Source organism: Lissotriton helveticus, chromosome 8, assembly GCF_964261635.1.
Source record: "Lissotriton helveticus chromosome 8, aLisHel1.1, whole genome shotgun sequence".
Lineage (NCBI taxonomy): Eukaryota > Metazoa > Chordata > Amphibia > Caudata > Salamandridae > Lissotriton > Lissotriton helveticus.
In genome coordinates, this window is record NC_136069.1 from 1,598,925,067 (window position 1) to 1,598,948,121 (window position 23,055).

At 44.1% G+C, this 23,055-nt stretch overlaps 1 protein-coding gene across 1 annotated transcript in view; it reads right to left on the reverse strand.

Annotated features, from left to right (window-relative positions):
* Window positions 1–15,066: 15,066 nt before the first annotated feature.
* LOC144773958 (ecto-ADP-ribosyltransferase 5-like) overlaps window positions 15,067–23,055 on the reverse strand; it is a 147,479-nt gene continuing 139,490 nt past the window's right edge. The window contains exon 4 of the mRNA XM_078659010.1: window positions 15,067–18,197. Coding sequence (XP_078515136.1) covers window positions 18,103–18,197 — 95 coding nt within the window. The 3' untranslated portion in view covers window positions 15,067–18,102. The remainder of the gene's footprint in view (window positions 18,198–23,055) is intronic.

The window sequence follows — 23,055 nt, forward strand, 5'->3', positions numbered from 1 at the left end:
GTCCTGCACCATCGACTCAAGGTCATCAACTGTTCCTCCACTTTGCTTACTTTTTGCTGTGCCTGTGACATTTTTTAGAGAACCATACCCCATCAAACTTAGCCAATCCTCCTCCCCAGCCACTGTTAGTGTTGTCATTGTGTGTGGTGCAGATGATCCAGTTGCCGGTGTCTTTAACGGCTGAGAGGTCACTTGTGCCCCAGCCACAGGTGCAGAAGTGGATTCTTGTGACTGCGGATGGCCTGCTGATGCTGATGCTGATGTACTGGCTTCTCCTTCAATAACCTGCCGTTCTTTTTCAAACCTCTTGGCTGACCAGGCTAACCAATGTTTGTACTTTTGAACATCTGCATCAGCGAAAGGAAAGAATGCGTTGTCTGCCAGCGCCTTTTTGTAGCGTGGATCCAGAATAGTAGCACAAATGTAATGCTGATCTGAGTTGATGTTTTTAAGACGTTCATCACCACGTAGGCGATGTAATAATTTCTCAGACAAAATGAAATGGTTTTTTTTTTTTTCATCTTTTTCAAACTCAGAAGAAACCGCCATCAGTTGGTGCTCCAGTATGCACAACAATGGGATAGCTTTTCCCAAATTACAGTCCTCCTGGCTGACTGCACGCGTGAAGAACTCAAAAGGACGAAGCATGTCTGTCAGGCTTTTAACTATGGCCCATTGCGCCTTACTCATCCGCAGGTCCTCCTTCTGAGATGTAGCCTCTGTCAAGAAATAGTGATCGAGTACCGTATACTGCTCATGCAGACGCTCAAGCATGTAGAAGGTTGAGTTCCAACGTGTTGCCACCTCCTGGATGAGTGCTTTCACTGGCATTCCACGTTGAAGTAGCAGTCTCCGCAGATGCTTCCGGGCCTTAAAAGAATGGCTGAAATGGTTGCACATTTTGCGGCAGGTGGCCATTACCTCGAACGCTGGACTCTCTTTATCACTCAAGAATTTTTGAACTACCAGGTTGATACAGTGCGCCAAACACGGCACTCTAACATGGTGACCCTGTGACATGCCTTAACTACATTGGCGCCATTATCCGTGGAAACATAACCAATCTTGCGTTTTAGGGGGGATAGCATTGACAACACCTTTTTGTCAAACTCTTCCAAAAGGTTTTCTGCTGTGTGACTTTTCTCCAAGGCAAACATGGCTAGTGTTGCATGTTTCCGAGCAGCTTTGAAAACTTGGTCCGGGTCAACACCTGCGTTTAGCTTTGCTATAACACCTGAAAAAGAGACCCAGTGTGCAGTGATGCACATGTAATCATCGCCTGGGCCACTGGTCCACATGTCTGTTGTCAGATGTATTGTGTGAACAGCACTCTTCTGCAAAGCTGCCCCAATCGCCTGCAGCACATCTTCATGTAGTGCTGGAACCGCAACTCTGGCAAAATAGAACCGGCTCGGAACCTTCCATTTAGGGCAGAGCGTTGCAACTAATTCAAGAAAACCTACCGCTTCTACAAAAGAAAAAGGTAGAAGGTCCACAGCTAGCATTTTAGCCAGCTTAGTGTTATACAGACGCGTCAGTGGGTGGTTGCGTTCATATGGCACGTCTGAAGTAAGCATTGTTCTAATGTTGGCCTGGACCAAGCATTTACGGGCTGATAATGACTTCGTTGACCCAATTTTGCTCGCTGGTGAACTTTTGTGCGTTGGTGTCTCACTCGCTCCAACACTCTTAGTGTGCCTCACATTGGGTGTGCTGCTGAGAGGGGTACTGGGTGTAAGGGAAGTGTTTGACACGTCTTCTTCCTGCTCGTCAACATCAGATGAAACATCAACGTTTCCTTGATTTTGGCCTTTCTTCATCGCAGCTAGGTGCGCAAACCATTGGACACCGTGCTTTCTGTCAAGATGACCACTCTGGCCGCCGGTACCATAGTTGCTACCTGGCTTACCACGACTAACTGCAAGCTTACAAAGGGTACAAATGGCAAACCTTGGATTTTTGGGACAAACAGTAAAGAAGTCCCAAACTGGGGACTTGAAGTGTCTGTGGGACCTGGAGGAGGCGGCGATACTGGTGGTGGTGGTGGTCATGAAGCTAATGCCAGATGAAGTGGAGGATCTGGATTGGCCAACTTTTGTACGTTTTCCACTTTCACCGCCACTAATTAAGGTCGAGGTTGACGCAGGTCTCTTCTTGCCAGAAAGAAATATGGAAGCGGGACGAGTTGGTGTACTACTTAACTCCAATGATTGTGGTGTTTCCACTGCCTCCTCATCGACAACATCAGCATCATCATCATCACGCGCAGCAGCTCTTCGGGCTAGGGTCAAAATGTCTGTTTGCTGCATGCCCGCTGGGGCTGCAGTGACCTTTATGATGACTGGGTCGTCGTTGGCAGAGTCTTCATCAGCAGCAGTATCCGCCACTTCTTGTTGAGCCTCATCACACTCCATAAGTCTGAGACTTTGGACGAGCTTCCTTTTACGCTTAAGTACCTTTGTTGGATCATGGTGTGCCTCACTCTCAGACGGCTGTGGTGCTGGTTCCCAAGTTTGATCCGTATCATCAGAAGGAGGTGTGCTTGAAGAGGATGTAGACACCACCCTTGATCTCTTCCTTGCTAGGGTTGTGGAAGACAATGAAGGATCATCAGGAGGAGTGGCTTCCTCAAATGATACCTCGCCTTGATTGTCGATTTCCTGATGTGCCCCTACTTCGGGAGGAACAACTATTGTGGGCACTTGTTGTGACCCTCCATGCACCTCTGCATGCGCATCTCCTTGCGCTGCCTCTCCTTCCACATGTACTTGGGCTTGTACTTGCACATGTGATTGTTGTTGCCGCTGTGGTTGTTCAACACTCGTCAGATGAGCTACAACAACCTGTGTTGATTGAGGGACATTGCTGCTGCTTTCTTGCGATGAGCCAACATCACTGGTCGATGGTGATTGAAGAAGTATACTGGCTGCCTCTGCAGCACTCAAGGGCTTGGACTTAAGTTGGCGTGGTGGTGGTGGTGGCACTGAGCCCAATGGAGCGGGGGTGCTGCTGCCAGCTTGGTCCCCAGCAGATCCCGCTGCAGCTGCTGCAGGCATACTTTTTTTTTTACTCACAAAAAAAGGGGCGGGCGGCACACCAGTGTCCTTGGTAACTTGCTTCTTCTGCTCCTTACTGGCACCTTTCTTGCTAGAGGAGCTACGGGTTACTTTTTTTGGGGCCATCTTCTTCAGAGCAGGTCAGCAGGCAGCAGTTGCACGAGTTGCAGAGGGTTCTGTGTCCAGACGTGACGTCGCGTGACGTTATGCTGCACACACCGCTGCAGGACTTCTTCCTGGCACTGGTGGTTCTATTGAGTCTTCTTGTGCACCTAAAAGCAATGGAAGACAGAGGAACATCAGTTCAGTTATACACCCCAAAAAATCGACAAAACACAGAAAAATGAGCACAATCCCATGCCATCCATGATGTTTACATTGAAGACACCCCACAGAAAGACTAGGGACATGCAAGTATGCAACACTCACTACCCCTGGGCATAAGGGATGAAAAGTAGGCAAAATAAGTGCAGGCCTCAGACACTGCCTCTCCTCAAAATGGCCCCCTTACACCCCAAGCACATGTTGCTGCCTGTACCAGCCAGCACTCAAGATGGCCACCACCACCACCCACATGGCCAGTCCACATCAACAGTACACCCCCAAAAAACAGAAAAACAGCCAGAAATCACCACAATCCAATGCCATCCATGATGTTTACATCAAAGAGAGTGAGACAACACCACAGGCACACTCAGTCCATGCACCACCACCACCCCTGGGCAAGCAAAAGGCCACACCAGCAGCCCCCCAAAAACGACAAAAAACAATAAAATAAGCACAATCCCAGCCCATCCATGGCCTCAATTATGTTTAAATTCAAGAAGACACCCCACAGAAAGACTAGGCCCATGCAACACTCACCACCCCTGGGCAAAGGGCCACACCAGCAGGCCCAAAAAAACGACAAAAAACAATAAAATCTGCACAATCCCAGCCCATCCATGGCCTCAATGGTGTTTAAATTCAAGAAGACACCCCACAGAAAGACTAGGCCCATGCAACACTCACCACCCCTGGGCAAAGGGCCACACCAGCAGGCCCAAAAAAACGACAAAAAACAATAAAATCTGCACAATCCCAGCCCATCCATGGCCTCAATGGTGTTTAAATTCAAGAAGACACCCCACAGAAAGACTAGGCCCATGCAACACTCACCACCCCTGGGCAAAGGGCCACACCAGCAGGCCCAAAAAAACGGCAAAAAACAATAAAATCTGCACATTCCCAGTCCATCCATGACCTCAATGGTGTTTAAATTCAAGAAGACACCCCTCAGAAACACTAGGCCCATGCAACACTCACTACCCCTGGGCATAAGGGATGAAAAGTAGGCAAAATAAGTGCAGGCCTCAGACACTGCCTCTCCTCAAAATGGCCCCCTTACACCCCAAGCACATGTTGCCTGTACCAGCCAGCACTCAAGATGGCCACCACCACCACCCACATGGCCAGTCCACATCAACAGTACACCCCCAAAAAACAGAAAAACTGCCAGAAATCACCACAATCCAATGCCATCCATGATGTTTACATCAAAAAGAGTGAGACAACACCACAGGCACACTCAGTCCATGCACCACCACCACCCCTGGGCAAGCAAAAGGCCACACCAGCAGCCCCCCAAAAACGACAAAAAACAATAAAATAAGCAAAATCCCAGCCCATCCATGGCCTCAATTATGTTTAAATTCAAGAAGACACCCCACAGAAAGACTAGGCCCATGCAACACTCACCACCCCTGGGCAAAGGGCCACACCAGCAGGCCCAAAAAAACGACAAAAAACAATAAAATCTGCACAATCCCAGCCCATCCAAGGCCTCAATGGTGTTTAAATTCAAGAAGACACCCCACAGAAAGACTAGGCCCATGCAACACTCACCACCCCTGGGCAAAGGGCCACACCAGCAGGCCCAAAAAAACGACAAAAACAATAAAATCTGCACAATCCCAGCCCATCCATGGCCTCAATGGTGTTTAAATTCAAGAAGACACCCCACAGAAAGACTAGGCCCATGCAACACTCACCACCCCTGGGCAAAGGGCCACACCAGCAGGCCCAAGAAAACGACAAAAAACAATAAAATCTGCACAATCCCAGCCCATCCATGGCCTCAATGGTGTTTAAATTCAAGAAGACACCCCACAGAAAGACTAGGCCCATGCAACACTCACCACCCCTGGGCAAAGGGCCACACCAGCAGGCCCAAAAAAACGACAAAAAACAATAAAATCTGCACAATCCCAGCCCATCCATGGCCTCAATGGTGTTTAAATTCAAGAAGACACCCCTCAGAAACACTAGGCCCATGCAACACTCACTACCCCTGGGCATAAGGGATGAAAAGTAGGCAAAATAAGTGCAGGCCTCAGACACTGCCTCTCCTCAAAATGGCCCCCTTACACCCCAAGCACATGTTGCTGCCTGTACCAGCCAGCACTCAAGATGGCCACCACCACCACCCACATGGCCAGTCCACATCAACAGTACACCCCCAAAAAACAGAAAAACAGCCAGAAATCACCACAATCCAATGCCATCCATGATGTTTACATCAAAGAGAGTGAGACAACACCACAGGCACACTCAGTCCATGCACCACCACCACCCCTGGGCAAGCAAAAGGCCACACCAGCAGCCCCCCAAAAACGACAAAAAACAATAAAATAAGCACAATCCCAGCCCATCCATGGCCTCAATTATGTTTAAATTCAAGAAGACACCCCACAGAAAGACTAGGCCCATGCAACACTCACCACCCCTGGGCAAAGGGCCACACCAGCAGGCCCAAAAAAACGACAAAAAACAATAAAATCTGCACAATCCCAGCCCATCCATGGCCTCAATGGTGTTTAAATTCAAGAAGACACCCCACAGAAAGACTAGGCCCATGCAACACTCACCACCCCTGGGCAAAGGGCCACACCAGCAGGCCCAAAAAAACGACAAAAAACAATAAAATCTGCACAATCCCAGCCCATCCATGGCCTCAATGGTGTTTAAATTCAAGAAGACACCCCTCAGAAACACTAGGCCCATGCAACACTCACTACCCCTGGGCATAAGGGATGAAAAGTAGGCAAAATAAGTGCAGGCCTCAGACACTGCCTCTCCTCAAAATGGCCCCCTTACACCCCAAGCACATGTTGCCTGTACCAGCCAGCACTCAAGATGGCCACCACCACCACCCACATGGCCAGACCACATCAACAGTACACCCCCAAAAAACAGAAAAACAGCCAGAAATCACCACAATCCAATGCCATCCATGATGTTTACATCAAAGAGAGTGAGACAACACCACAGGCACACTCAGTCCATGCACCACCACCACCCCTGGGCAAGCAAAAGGCCACACCAGCAGCCCCCCAAAAACGACAAAAAACAATAAAATAAGCACAATCCCAGCCCATCCATGGCCTCAATTATGTTTAAATTCAAGAAGACACCCCACAGAAAGACTAGGCCCATGCAACACTCACCACCCCTGGGCAAAGGGCCACACCAGCAGGCCCAAAAAAACGACAAAAAACAATAAAATCTGCACAATCCCAGCCCATCCATGGCCTCAATGGTGTTTAAATTCAAGAAGACACCCCACAGAAAGACTAGGCCCATGCAACACTCACCACCCCTGGGCAAAGGGCCACACCAGCAGGCCCAAAAAAACGACAAAAAACAATAAAATCTGCACAATCCCAGCCCATCCATGGCCTCAATGGTGTTTAAATTCAAGAAGACACCCCTCAGAAACACTAGGCCCATGCAACACTCACTACCCCTGGGCATAAGGGATGAAAAGTAGGCAAAATAAGTGCAGGCCTCAGACACTGCCTCTCCTCAAAATGGCCCCCTTACACCCCAAGCACATGTTGCCTGTACCAGCCAGCACTCAAGATGGCCACCACCACCACCCACATGGCCAGACCACATCAACAGTACACCCCCAAAAAACAGAAAAACAGCCAGAAATCACCACAATCCAATGCCATCCATGATGTTTACATCAAAGAGAGTGAGACAACACCACAGGCACACTCAGTCCATGCACCACCACCACCCCATGGCAAGCAAAAGGCCACACCAGCAGCCCCCCAAAAACGACAAAAAACAATAAAATAAGCACAATCGCCAGCCCATCCATGGCCTCAATTATGTTTAAATTCAAGAAGACACCCCACAGAAAGACTAGGCCCATGCAACACTCACCACCCCTGGGCAAAGGGCCACACCAGCAGGCCCAAAAAAACGACAAAAAACAATAAAATCTGCACAATCCCAGCCCATCCATGGCCTCAATGGTGTTTAAATTCAACAAAACAGTTGTATCATGCACCCATAACCAACCCTGGTCCTACTGGATACTGTGGCTACCCACAATATAATTTATTTAATTTTCTGAAAAAGTTCCAAAATTGTACTTGCAGCAACTGTAATGCCCCAAACAAACTTACTTGTGAAAGTTGATTTCTAATCCAAAAGTGATCCAAAGACAGTCAAAAAGGCCTCAAATCCAAATATCCAGCAGCACCCACAAAAAGTAATCCTTCCAGCTCCAGATCCAAATGAAAGTGACCAGGAGATGGACAAAGCACTGGGAGGAGCCTGCTGGACAGGAACAGGAAGTTGGAGACTGTGGGGCACTTCCTTCCTCCCCCCCCCCCAAAATGGACTCCTTGCAAAAAAAAAGGCCATGCAAATGTCAACCTGAGGAGTGATTCTGATAAAAATCATAATTTTCTGAAGGTTTATCCTGTTTGCTGGTGATTTTCTTGTGCGAAATTGCAAAATCTCTATTTCGCAAGTGCGAGATTGTTCCTTTCCGCCGCAACTACATGTTCGCAATTGCGAACTCTCGCGAGGTGTGCTGTGCAAGGTGGCAAGCCGCGAGTACGTATTCGCGGGCGACAAACTCCCGCGGGAACACGCAGCAAGATCTAAAATGGCGCGTCACTCGCAAAGAAAAACAACTCGGCAAACGCTAAAATGACGGAAAGTGAACGCCGTGCACCACGCCGCGCGCCGCAACCAAGCAAAAAATCCGCCGCGAGCGGATTCACGGATTTTCGACAAATTCGCGAGCGTTCGCGGATTGCGGATTTGCCGAAAATCCGAAAAATCCGCGAGCGGAGCGGATTTTACGCCCATGCTTACCACCAACCCCGTGTAATAAAGAGGTGTACCTTTTTTGTTTATTTAGTTTGCAATATACAATAAACAGCAATATATACTAAACATAAATAAATACTTAGGGCCTGATTTAGAGTTTTACAGATGGGATACTGCAGCACAAATGTGATGGATATCCTGTTTGCTTTATTACAAGTGCATTATATCCTATGGCACTTGTGATGAGGACAGGATATTTGTCAAGTGTATGACAGAGTACCTGTCCTCCAAACTCTACATTATGTCTTTTATCTTTAGCCTCATAGCTGTCATGTTTCCTAGATCCATGCCTGATGGGCTGCTCCAGACCAGGTTTTTTTTTCTTTGAATTCTGGGACTTGTAGTCCTATTTTATAATGGCATAAATAAAACAATACGTCCCAGAATTCACATTAAAAAACCTGGACTGGAGCAACACAACACGCATGGACCTAGGAAACTTGGCAGGGCTCAAGACTCAGCTCACCTTATTTATTTGTGACAGGCCTGACCAAAATATAGAAAATGCTGTATTTGGCACAAAACAAGTGCAAACTTCTTGCAGCATGAGATACCGTTCTTTTATACTGTGCCTCCAAGCTGTTCTAAGGCATGTTTACAGGTCAGGGTTTACTTTACATTCACTCTAGGGGGAGGCTAGTGCCACCTCTTTTGTGTAATATGGATTATTGCTTTAAATAACTATAACCTGCTTCAACCATGTTTTGCTGTTCTTGCTAAAAACCCCTGGAGGAAGAGTCTGTGTTTCTTCGAGTCTTCTTGTCGCATCTATGTGTTGTATCCTCGTGTTGTCTTCTCGCGCTCGCCGCATGCACTGGAACCTGGAATCCAACGTGTTGGCATTCCATGTATGTCTGTGCAGCGGTTGGCGTGGGCTCCTGTTCTTTTTAACTCGGCTTATGAAATAAACCTACTATATTCATTCAACAACGTATTGCCTTCACCTTCCTTACTTGATTACTTCACTGGCGACGAGGGGAAGCGAACTCACGTAATTTTTGGAGCCTACAGCCCCGGGACCTCCGGACAAAATTACCGTTGCTGAAGTTGTGTGCGCAATCTTCACCACGCACTTCGCCGAAGCTTTGTTATCCTGTGATCCAAATCATCCCGAAAATCCCGCTCTTTCTGCTAAAGCGGTGAGACTTCAATACTTTTACTTCGTTTTTCTTCCATTTCTCTGCCATTTGAACCAACGCATGCGCATCATCACGCGCTAGGAACACTACATCTCGAGCAAACCAGTGCATGCGCATAAGCTCGCGCTCCACGCTCTGTTTTACATCACAAGGGCAGCGTCAGCACAAGCAAACTTCGTGTTCTACGTTCAGATTACATCACAAAGGCAGAGTCAGCACAAGTAAACTTTATTCTTACAGATCTCTCGCCTCTGTGACATCACAAAGCTGTTCTTCTAATAAATCTCTTACTCTGCTCAATAAAGGACTGCAATTACCTCACAATAGTTCTTATATTGAAAGAATTGATTCCAATTCAAACTATTTTTCAAGGTTATTTATGACATCATATTATCTCTGAAAATATTTCTGTGTTACTTACAATGGAGAGTTTTAATGCTCCACCACCTTTTCTAGCAAGTCCAGGTGAACCTCCATTGGAGTGGAAACAGTGGCGCGAAGGTTTTGAAGCTTACCTTGAAGCCATAGGTGGAGAAAATTACACTGATAAACGCAAACTCGCAATTCTCAAACATTCTCTGGGTGCTGAAGGAAGACAAGTTCTTTCTCATCTTCCTCCCCTAGCTTTAGACAATTCCTCTGAGGAAGAAACTGGTGTTTATGAAAATGCCATCATGCAACTTGATAAACAATTCATCAAGAAAGTCAACGAAGTTGTAGCACGTCACAAGTTTCTAAGCAGACAACAACTTCCCATTGAACCCATTGATTCTTTTGTCAAAGATTTGAGGATTCTGGCTGCCAAATGTAACTACCAACAGTTTCATGATCAAATGGTGAGAGACCAGCTTGTGCATAACGTTTCTGATGTAAAACTCCAAGAAAAGTTACTCGATGCAAAAGATTTATCTCTTTCAAAAGCCTTGATATTGCACACCGATTTGAAGATATGAAGTTGGGCATCAAAGAGTTGTCCGATAAAAAACCAAAAGAATTTCCTTTGGATAAACCCAATGTTTCTGTGGTTCAAACTGTCAAGAAAAGTCTAACTGAATCTATTCCCAACAGACCTACGCTTCCTTCTTCATCATATCAGGGTTTCAGAAAGGAAGTAGTTTGCTTCAAATGCGGTTTTCCCGGACACGTTGCAACTGATAAAAGGTGTCCTGCTATCGGACAATTCTGCAACTATTGTAAATCTAGAGGTCATTTTGCTAGGATGTGCAAGAATCGCAACAGGTCAAAGAACTTTTCTTCGGATTCTAGACGCCCCAGATTTTCCCAAGTTCAAGCTGTAGACATGGATGATGATGTATATGATGATGTATGCACCGTATACGAAGTAGGAGAAGAAAAAAAAGATTCACCTTTCTGTATGCTTCAGATCGGATCCAAATCTATAAAAGTCATGGCAGACTCTGGTGCAAAGTACACCTTGATTGGTGACGATGTTTTGTTGAAAGAATTTCCTGATGTTATATCCTTATTTCCTTCTGACATAAGACTACGAGGTTATGGTAAAAAACCTATTAATGTATTTGGGTACTTTCACTCCACCTTATCGTTCAAGGGCAAGTCGATTCCTGCTAAAGTATATGTTGCCAAAGATGGGTCATGTTTATTGGGTTGGCCACAACAAAGAGAGTTAATGATGAAACTTGATCCCAACCATCCTGATCAAGTTCTGGGGTATTCTGATTTTATCAATTCTGTTGATGTGTCTTCTGACAACAAATGGGAAACACTTTTTCCGCAGGTTTTTTCCTCCGAGTTGGGTTTGCTAAAAAACTTTAAACATAAAATTATTCTTAAACACAATGCTGTTCCCAAGGTACATAAGGTACGCAATATTCCCTTGGCTTTAAGAGAATCTGTTAAGAAAGAACTTCAGAGATTATGTGACCTGGATGTAATTGAGGAAATTGAATCCTCTGAGTGGCTTTCTCCTGTAGTCGTGGCCCACAAGCCTAATGGGAAAATTCGTCTTTGTGTTGATATGCGCGATTTAAATTCTAATGTGTGGGTTGATAGGCATCCTCTACCCAATATTGGAGAAATGTTCTCTAAACTTAAGGATGCATCTATCTTCACCACATTGGATTTATCTAACGCATATCATCAGATAGCCCTTCACGAGGACAGTAAACATCTTACATCTTTTATAACCACTGAGGGTGCCTACAGGTATAAGAGAATGCCTTTTGGCTTAGTGTCCGCATCCTCAGTGTTTCAGCGGGTCATGCACAACATGTTCAAAAATGTTTCTAATGTATTATATTTTCAGGACGACATATTAGTTTTCGGCAAAGATGAATGTGAACATTCTGAAATTTTATTTAAGGTTCTATCCATTTTACAAAGCAACGGTCTTACCCTTACCAAGGAAAAGTGTAAATTTGGCAAAGATTCCGTAGATTACCTAGGCCATTCCATCAGCAAAGAGGGTATTTCTCCCAAATTGAGTTTAGTTAAGGCTATTGAGAATGCTACCGAACCAGTCAACAAGGATCAGCTCAGATCCTTTCTCGGTTTAGCCGAATATTACGCAAAGTTCATTCCTTCCTTTTCTGATAAAACTTCTCACTTACGGAAGTTGATGAAAAACCAACAACAATTCATTTGGGATGACAATTGCAAAAATCAATTTAATTTTGTAAAGAAATGCATTATTTCTGCTCCTGCCTTATCCCCGTTTGACACCAATTGTAAATCATTTATTGTCACTGATGCAAGCAATGTTGGCGTTGGTGCGGTGCTGATGCAGAAGCAAAATAGTGGTTTTGTTACTATTGCTTTTGCATCGAGACCGTTACGTGGCGCAGAAACAAAATATTCTACTTTGGAAAAAGAAACCTTGGCTTGTTGGTGGGGAATTGAGTATTTTCGCAGATATGTATATGGTACAGATTTTGTTGTTCGCTCTGATCATCGTCCTCTTGTGGATCTCTTCACAACTAAAGCTTGTGGTAAAGCCACTTCTAGGATTGCAAGATGGCAATATAAATTGCAAGATTTTCATTTCTCAGTTGAATACATTCCAGGAGCGAAAAATGTTCTAGCTGATTTCCTTTCTAGGTTACCTGTAGAAGATGATAATCATGTTGCTCCTGATGATGATCCTGATAAAGTTGTGTCAATCTGTGAGGTGTCCAATGGTTGCATCCGTGAAGATGATTGGGTATTGGCTTGTGGTGAGGATCGTGATTACTTGGATGTCTTATCTTTTGTTAAAAATGGTTGGCCTTCCAAGAACAGTCTATCTTCTAGTATTTTGCCGTACTTCCATGTAGCTCAAGAGCTATCCATCCAGGGTGAAACTTTGTTGAGGGGTTTGCTTTTGGTTGTACCACACGGTTTAAGAGACACCATTCTAGACATGGCACATGAGGGTCACCCGGGCATGTCCAGTATGAAAAGGAGAATAAGGAGTGAATTTTGGTGGCCCGGTGTCGACAGGTTGATTGAGAAAAAAGTAAGATCTTGTATTGAATGTTGTGTGAGTGATAAATCACAGAAACCTATAAAATATCAACATGATTCTGTCTCGAGACCTTCTAAGCCCTGGGAATGCGTTTCGATAGACATTGCTGGTCCGATGTGTTTAGGTCGCAGTCCAGTTTATGCCATTGTATTGATAGACCAGTTCTCCAGTTGGCCTGAGGTGAAATTCGTTCCCCATGTATCTTCTAGGGTAGTTATCGACTTTTTAAATTCAATTTTTGAAAAAGAAGGCTTCCCTACTTCCATCCTATCTGATAATGGCACACAGTTCACCTCTGCGGAGATGAAATCCTTTTGTTGCAACCATGGTATTTTGCACAAACGTTCTTCAGTGTATTATCCTCAAGGTAACGGCATGGTAGAAAGGTGGATCAGGGTGCTCAAGGAAGGTTTACAACTTGCTGTGTGCAACGGTGAGAATTGCTACGATGCTGTTGGAAAACTCTTGTGGAGTTATAGGAACACTCCAAAGTCTGATGGTGATTTGTCTCCTTTTGAAAAAATGCGGGGGAGAAAGGGTGTGTGTAATATGAGCCAGCCCTGGATGAGGGATCTGCTTGATGGTAAATACAGGAAACGTAATTCTCCTGTGGTTTGTGCTACTACCAACAATCCGTGCAAGGTTGAAGATTGGGTACGTGTGAGAAAGTCCGGTTTTATTAGATCTGGTGTGTCGCACTTCTCCGACCCCTTGCTTGTTGTTAGAGTGGGTAGACAAGTTGTGGAATTGTCAGACGGAAATGTTTGGAGCCTCTCCAAGGTTGTTAAAGTTCCATCTCTGTGTATGAGGCTGTCACCTTCAAGTGGTTCTTCCTCCCCTAACCTGTCAGGAACCCCTCTTTCTCCCAATTCCTGTCACTTTCCTACAACCTCTCATCCGCTCCTGCCTGTTCCCATTCTTTCTCGCAAAGTGTGTAGTCCCCGTTTAAGGAAACCCCCCACTTGGCACAAAGACTACAATGTTGGAAATTAAGTTCATCATATCAGACGGTTAAGTTACTTTTATTCATTGTATTATTTGTTTGCATCTTTTATGTTATTATACTTTCTTTTTCTTTTCTAGAAAGGAGGATGTGTTGTATCCTCGTGTTGTCTTCTCGCGCTCGCCGCATGCACTGGAACCTGGAATCCAACGTGTTGGCATTCCATGTATGTCTGTGCAGCGGTTGGCGTGGGCTCCTGTTCTTTCTAACTCGGCTTATGAAATAAACCTACTATATTCATTCAACAACGTATTGCCTTCACCTTCCTTACTTGATTACTTCACTATGCAATTCAGATTTGCTTGCTCAGCCAAAACGTTTACCTGTTTGTTGTTATCTGAAAGTCCTCTTTTCTTTGTCTCCTGAGCTCGGACGAGGACGCCTGTTTGTTCTCTTTTTGGATCCAACCACAATTAGAAACCCATCCCTGCTCACCAGTGCATACATCTGTTCTTTGCTCTTACTCGGGCGTTTGCTGCATCACCCGAGCTGCAGGAAACTCTGGGCAGGTTACTCCGGGGTTCACAGACCATTTCAATGTCCTTTCTTAATAAAACCTTTCAGACTTCGATTGGCGAATAAGAAATATTTGTTTAACTTTTGAACAAAAAAATGTCTTGCAGAACAGTATTGCGCATTAATATTTATTCCTAAGCTTCTCATAAGGAAGCACTTTAAAGACAGCTGCTTTTGGGATTTTTTCAACATTCTGCTCCCCTTTTTGAAATAATAACTTATAAATATTGACTGGGAACAAATAACTCTTAAGCTCTTCGTACGTTTGTAGAATCCGTGAGAACACATGCCTTGGACCAGAGCTATAACACCATCAGTTAACATTTAGTAGGCTTTCGTGAGCTGTACATTGTTTTTAGTAACTTACATCCCATTCAAGGTAGAAACAAGATTATTTATATATGATTTGCACTGAAAATGTTGTAGTAAAAGGATCGTAGTGAAGAATGTTGAGAGCAAAGGTTGAGTATGTTTTTATTTTGAAAGCCATTTTAGCAACAAAAAAATTGTACAATGAATATAATTCACATATTTTTTTACACAAGAAATAGCTGAACATTGAATATAAGTACGGTTGCACCTTAAACATAACACAAGTAATCTGTGCAATGAATGGAAGTAGCAAAGTAAATTAAACATCATGCAGAACTTAATATAACTGCTAGGGATTGCTTCTTTGTTTTTTTTCTGGATTGTCGAATTAAACTTTATTTAAAGTGAGCGTACCATTTCACTCTTTTCCAAATAGCTGTTTCTGTCAGTGACAGGATTGGTCACCGGTTTATAGGGTGAGAGTGCTGATGTAAGACTGTTCTGAAAATAGTAATGAATTCTTCTTTTAAACCTGTTCTGCGCTTTCCTAACAATATTATTTACTTTGGATACATCCATATATGTTCCTCTATGTCTTTTCTTCTGTGAGACGTGTATAATGGTAGGGGTAGTTGTCTCACGTTTGGTACCTTCTCCATTTCTTTTTCATTAGAAGTTTATTTCTTTGGCTCATGCACCATTCACAGGGCTCACAGCTTTGATGGAGGGGTCAGCGTCCAGCACAGGTCTGCCTCTGGGAAGCAGACACACAGGACTCCGGGGGAAGGGTGGGGGTGTATGGAAAATGCATGACATTTGTGTCACGAAATAAATTTTCATTGTGTTTAATAGTATTTCATTCTAAGCTGCAGACACTCAGTGAAAAGAAGTAAATGGGTTGTGCTGGTCTTTTATTGCAGCTACACAGAAGAATTTGTAATTTTTAAATCTACATTAACAGAAAGCCTAAGGTATCTAAAACGTTCAATTAAATGGGCCGAACACCAATGAGCATTTAGAAATATAGGTCAAAGATTTTAAGCGGATCTAAATAATATGTAATATTTCAATCACAGTACATGCAGGAGGAGTCCTTCTTATCACTGTGGATGTAATAAGTAGGGTTCACTCAGATTCTTGAGTAGGCAATAACTGCAAACACGGAGAGCTTTAGGGAAGTGCAACCTGTGCGGCCGCACTGGGCACTGATGTGGATGGGTGGCACTGACCTCAAGGGGGCGCTGTGTTTAGCAATACCTTTGAATTTGAAAGCACATGCTGCAGAGTTCCTTGTGCGTCCAGCTTTCAGGCAGCAATAAAAATGCCAATATAACTCCACTCCAGTGATTAATGTTCCTGCTTGAGAGAGAGATCGGAGTTTTGTCAAGTGACAATTTTGACTCGCCATAAAGCAGCGCAGAGGGTTAATATCGCTGCTGCAAAGCACATATCTGTATTTTAAGTGGATACCAGAGTGCTTTAGTAAAGCCTGCCTTTACCAGTGCTTTAAAACAAATTAAATGTATGTGAGAGAGGGACTATGGAGAGATGAGGGGCTCTTTTGCCAGGTGGTAGGGAGGAAATTTGAGGAAGAGGTCATGGGTAAGGGGGCGCCAGAAAAGATTGTCGCACCTGGCGCCACCAACACTAAACCTGGCCCTCTCTGCAAACTTTACATTACTGGAATATGCCATGTTATCATTGTAGGACAGACCCAGGAAGCTTTGAAGAACAGATGCTTGGAAGATGTATCTGACAGTAAACCACTTTAGACTCATTGAAATCCTGTGAACATCTATTACACCATGGATCCTGTCCCAGCAGGCCCAGCGGTCTGCAGGAAGAGTGGTCTTTGGAAGGCTAACAGGAAGTACTATGACAAGGCTAGAGTGTGTTTTCTGCCTTAGCAAAGTTTGATGTAAAGACAATGGTCTCTCTGGGTCAATAAGAACCAGAAAGGTTTCATTCAGCTTCTTTGATCAGTAAAGATACTTGAGTTAGAGAAGTTCTTAGTGGCTGATAACCAGAGTTACTAGAGGATAGTGATAGTGTAGTACGACAACTCATTATATCAATTACCATATGTACAGCTGAATGCCACTCACCGTGGTCAATTTAAAATACATGTAATTTCATTTACTAAAATTTGTTTTGTTTAATGAGTCAGACTCTCAACATAATACAATAATTATATGTAATCATAATTAGTATTGTTTGCATAATTATACTTAAATGTGAACCTCATTATTATTAATATAGTTATAAATGCATACATGTATAGGACTATACATAAAGAACCAAACAGGTGGTGAGAGGTAACTATGGTTCATACTACACATCCTCGAAGGCTAATGCATTATGGGTAGCTGCGCCTGGAATGAAATGTCCTTGCTCACAGCCTCCATGTTTTCCTGAGATGGGGCGGATGCGCTAGAAAAAGACTTACAAACAAGGTCCCTCTCTGTAGCGTATTATTAACAGAGCGAGTGTTTGAATAGGATCTGCAAACATTTCCAAAGACTTTAGGGTGGCAGTTGCGTCTCAGAAACCAGATGTAGGTGTTTACTCACTGCTTAATTTGAGCGGGTGGTTTCTGGTGCTCGGCACCAGCACTTAAATGTCAACACTGGTGCTTATAGCCGAACTCGATCCAAAGGTATTGGAGCGCTTTTCATTAGCACCAGTTAAGGACACATTCATTTTTGATAGTTGCGGGGAGATTAAGTGATTTGCCCATAATCACAGGATGTTGAGCCTATGCAAAGACTCGACCTGCTTCCCCAGCTTCAAAGTCAGCACTTTGGCCCCAATTAGGGTCGGCCCAGGAAAGGGTGAGATATTTATCCTAACCGATATATTATGAATGCTACCCACATCCTAATATATTGGTTGCAATAAATAGCACCCAATAATGATTATTGCTCTGGAAATGGGGTGGAATATGTAGATTTGTGTTGCCTTCAGCAGGATCCACATGTCATGTTGTTTATCTGGCATTTTTCCCTCCGAAGATTTCAACACGGTTTGGCTGCCAAAATTTAGGCAGGGAGTGGAAGGGTTAAGACACAGCTTATAATTGCAATAGGTTGTGGTAATGTCTCTTTTGGTATATGTAGTGGCTTTCAGAATGCATAACCTTTTTTAAAAGTTAGTAAAGTGAGATGTGTAGAAGCACCCAAAGTGAACTAACATTAATCTGAATCTGCTTTTCCCTAAAAGCACATCCTTCTGACTTTGTTGTGGGCGTGTCCTCTTCATTGTATTTTATTTAGCTTCAATCATAATGTTCATTATGCAATAAAACATGTGCAGACATAATCGAGACTCCATTAACCCTGAAACAATAGTTTTGGAGATTCACATATGAATTTAAATGCATTAGCTCTCTGCATCATTTCCGGCTCATACACATTTCAGAAGCAGCTAATTAATAGAGAAAATTATTAGAACTCCAGCACGAATCATCAAAAATCCACTGAAGAGAAGAGGGAGAAGGAACTTGTTATCACCTCCTGGAGCTGTAAACACACAAAATTCAGAATTATTTATGGTTAATATTTAGGATACAGACAGAAGTTTCATGAAAGTGCTTCAACAATAGGCTCTCAATGTACAAGTCTATATTGTGAGATAACAGAGTCTCCTCATTTTTTTTGATCATGTAAGACCATCATAATACGGTTCCAGCTACCAACTGGAGGCGGCGTCTGAGATCAGTCGTCTGCTGATTGGAAAACTGTACATGATCTTTTCTTAAGTAGCATCTTCAACCAGCCATTCTGCACGAATGCAGAAGCGGTGGTCCTCAGAGACTCCACCCACTAACCGCTTTACAAAGGTCATTATGTTAATCAAGGTATGTTTATTTCTAATGTTTTGGTATTGGAATTTCACTGGGTTAGCAGAGTCTTGGAATGCAATTTCTAGTCTCAGGGGTCACTCAATCAGGGTTGGTAAAACACAACTACTCACCCATGCGGGTTTTAAGGGGATCAGGGGGACGAGGAGGGGAGTGGCTTTATTGAGTGCTGGGGTCATCCGAAGAGCCAGGTCTTGAGGTACTTCCTGAACTCTGGCAATGTGGAAGATTGCCGTAGGTATGTGGGGAGGGTGTTCCAGGCTTTGGTGGCGAGCTAGGAGTAGGACTTTCCTCCCGTTCTGGTCTTGCTGATATGAGGGACGGTGACCAGAGAGAGCTGAGCTGATCGGAGGTCTCTTTTGTGTATGTGACAGGAGAGGTGGCCATTCAGGTATGCGGGTCCGGCGTTGTGAAGGGTCTTGTATGCGTGGATGAGGGAGTGGTAAATAATTTACTAAGTGCAATATATCTCCTGAGAAAGATGATGTTACGAGAATATTTACAGAATGCATTTCTCAAGTTTACTTTCCCTGAGTGTGCCCACCTTTGCCATATCAAATTATGCATCTGGGGGCACTCTGGACTACACTTGGCTGTGCAAAGTCTTTCTTCACTTTAGGAACAGGGACGGAACAAGAAAGTGGCTGGATATGCTATTCGTGAAAAACAGGGATTAAAACCCCTTGCAAAGAATATATCCTGTGTGCCTCAGCGCCTCTGCTGCTCGCTTGGTTAACAGACATTCCGACAGAAATAAAAAGTAAACTAAGAGCAGAGAAAAGACTGAAGAAATATTGGTGCTCACGTAAAGACTTGACACAGTAGAAGGAGACAGTTCCAACAATGCAAACTGGTTTTATGGGTGAATGGCCGCCGAGAGGTGATGCTTTTGGCACCCTACCTTCTGCGTCCAAGGTCATCAATTTCACTACTGAGCTGCTTTTAATGCTTTGCACTTTCCAACTATTTCTCGCAAAGATATGATTACAGACACTGTATCCACACACAACCACTGCTGGCACAAGCGAGCACATGCAAGCAGCAACTGTGAGTCTAGAGTGTGATACGCTGCGCAGCAAGTACAATTTTGTTGATGTTTATATGCGGTGAAAGAGGAATACAGTGACCCTGAAACCTACTCTCAGTGCACCAGACATGTTCTAATTAGGACAGCACACCTCTCAACTGCATGCAATAGGTGACAAGGACTGGCAGGCTCTCACCGTGCTGCTCGACATGAAAAACTGTGTAAATTATCTAAGTGTGGCCCATTGGTATTCCTATTCCATGTGCTCTACACAGGTGAGTCCCACTAAGACACAGCAATGAGACAGACACAGTGACGGTGTGAGAATCTGGCTTTGTAAATTTAGCAGGAGTGTATGCTGTTTCGCTTCACCATCTTGGCTCAAAGATGTCGCACTCACGGAGGTACCTGTATGGAAACCCTTGAGCCCAGAAGAATCTAAACACAAACAGGCCTGACTTGCAGCATTTGCATCAGACTGTAGCATAATTGAACACTAACCCAGGTGCCGGTCCTATACTTCACATGAAGGAAACCTATCTTCTTTCCAACTACCATACCTAACATTAAAATATGCACAGAATGACTAGACTTCACCAACAGCCTCTAGTAAGATAAATATGGTAATGGACACAAGAGACAAATACAGTTTCTGGGTTAAGAGGAAACAGACAATTTAAGGGTGAGTAGTCTGATTAATATAGACCAGTAACACATACACAGACTCATTGAGATAGTCAACCAATTAGGAGCTTTTGGTATACAAACTACAAAAAGTACGCAAGCTACACAAACCACGCAAACTGCATAAACAGGAGTTTAAACAAAATAATCTACGATAACTATAGTGTTTATGACATGTCTATAGGACAGATCTAGAGTAACTACCACCACTTCAACTGGCACGAGTATCAACATCAGACTCTCAAGCCCCAAAGACTAGAAAGCAAAGGTGGGCAAGGAGAATAATAAAATCAAAACTGGCCAAAAGAGAACGCAAGCATTTGAACAGCCAGTAGGTTTCTCCTTTGAGATTTTATAAGTATTCAGCCATGCAGCACATTATTCTGGGTGCTGCAACATGCACTGTTATTTCATGCGCCACTGGTGAACGGCCACACTTGCCCAAGGTTGGGCTTCCGTGCTATTTAATGAACACTGGAAATGTAATACGAGCTTGTTATAAACAAACACAGGCAATGCCAATGACTCATGCTAGCATTTGGAGTCCTTAATAAAGAGTTTAGTGAAATATGAGCTGCTGTGAAAAAAATAAAACAAAACAAAAAAAAAAGATTGCTTTCTCTTTACAAATAATCCAAGAGAGAAACAAATAAAGAGTGATGTTTCTTTGTGCTTTTGAGATGAATAGGAGAGCCCTCATACTCTACAATGTATGCACTGCTTAAAATAACACAGGTAAAGTGTAAAAAGAATTTTGGGCGCTTGGTTGCCTTTATTCACCTGTTGTAGAGGACACAAAACTCTTTTGCTGCCCTATTAGTTAGGAGCTTTGGACTACTGAGAGCTTTGCACAGCTGAAGACACACAAGTGTGGTAACCAGAGGCATCCAGTGGCCAATTTACGTGCAAAGAAACCAAACCCACTCCTATGGCACTCATCGATGAGGGCAGGCTGGATCCCCCAATGAGATCTGGACATGCAGATTGCAGAAACATTTCTTCAGGACGCGTTTGACACATTGAGATTTTATGGGCATCCTTCAAAAAAAAAATCCTGAGGCTTAAGAGTGACACTTTAAAATTAAGGATTTACCAGCTTCTTAGTCGGCTTGACCGCTGCTGGTATTTCACCTAAATATATTAATGCAATAGCACCAACTGATATACTTACATTATATGGACCAGTTCATGGTATGTGAACTATCAGTGCAAAACGTTTGGCAACTGATCTTGGCACATTTCATTTTATTGACTTTTGGTCACTGTGTTACAGCGGAGCTAATAAACCCGGCACAATCCCAGATAGACAGTGAATAGATAAATGCCAAAATAGCTCTTGTGCCATTGGTGAGGGTAGTTCCTCTAAGGTTGGACAACCTAAATTTAACATTCAACATGAAATAAGGTGGCAACACTTTGCATATGTTTCAAGGACTTGATCTTCTGCCACGACACAAAGTAGTAGCAAGATTACTGGCCCCCTCCCCTAAGAAATTTGACTTCACATTGTTCCTTTTGATAAAAAAAAGTAAAATTTCTTATATTATGTCAGACATTGCACAAAATAATTTAGTACTGTATGTACAGGTTCACTCCAAACAGAAATCTTGGGGATGCATGTTAAATAGCACTAGCATGACTAATAAAATCTCGGAGTGACGCAACAAAATGCTGGTTGTGGTATTATGGGAAACAGAGGATTGTCTGATAAGTCTTATGTTCCGTCCCATGAATGGAAATCATGGGAGCTAATAAACTGGCTTTTAAATAGGTATCAGGCCCAGGGGTTGTAACCGGTCCTATTAATATCTGTTAAGAGTCATCAGCTGTCTTCTGTGTGGCCTAATGAGGTGGGTCAAGGTCTCAATGCTTTACGACTTAAAACCATACTACTAATACATGTCCTGTTCACAATCGGAGACATAATACAAGAGGGGCAGAAGAGATGTCATCCACCTTCTCCAGCCTCCAGTCCTCATGCTGGGGCTCTCCGGGCCATAGTCTTGCAGCAGGGAAACAGCCATAGGATATTTAGTATCAGCCGGGAGCTGGCCATGACGCCACCGTAGCACCCGCTTCCCATTACTGAAACGGCCTACAAATGAGACAATAGTGCCATAGCACCGGACCAGCCCTGCAGTAGATTGGACATGCATGATCCCAACTCTTTACCCAGTCCCTCTTGAGGCAGCGGTTCTTTGTTTCACCATTGGTAAATATAAACATGACAAAGGACTCAGCGCTGACTGTAAAACCAATCAAACTGAAGTTCTCCTCCTAGAGATTGTTGCTGCCAAGTGGCATGACACTTGAAGGATGCACTTTAAATAGCACGCGACCCCAGGATGTACAGCTTTTGGCCACCATAAGTGTGGCAGTGTATGCTCAGACGTGAGTCCCTTGCTCACTTTGCCACTGGATTCAAGCAAGCCGGGCTGAGGACGGCTGGAATGCCGGAAACCGGTCCTCGGAAGCTTGTTTCCGGTCCAGGGAAGACATGGCTTGGCAGTTCGGGCTGGACTGTTCCCATGAGGCACAGGGTCAGACTGATTTGCATATAGCCATGTCTGAACTGGGGTGGCAGAGTGGGCTAAAGAACGGTGATGGATTAAACCCAGATCTTTTGACTGGGTGTGAGTGTTTGATTGGTTCAGATGCTCCATCCATCACCACCACCCCTTTTGTACTGCCAAGGCAGCTCAGCACTGCAGGTGTGTATATTCCCTGGCGGGTTCCCTGAATGTCATGGAATGGAAAGCCCTCCTCGTGACAGCATGCAATCCGCGCATTCTGGGCAAGCAATATG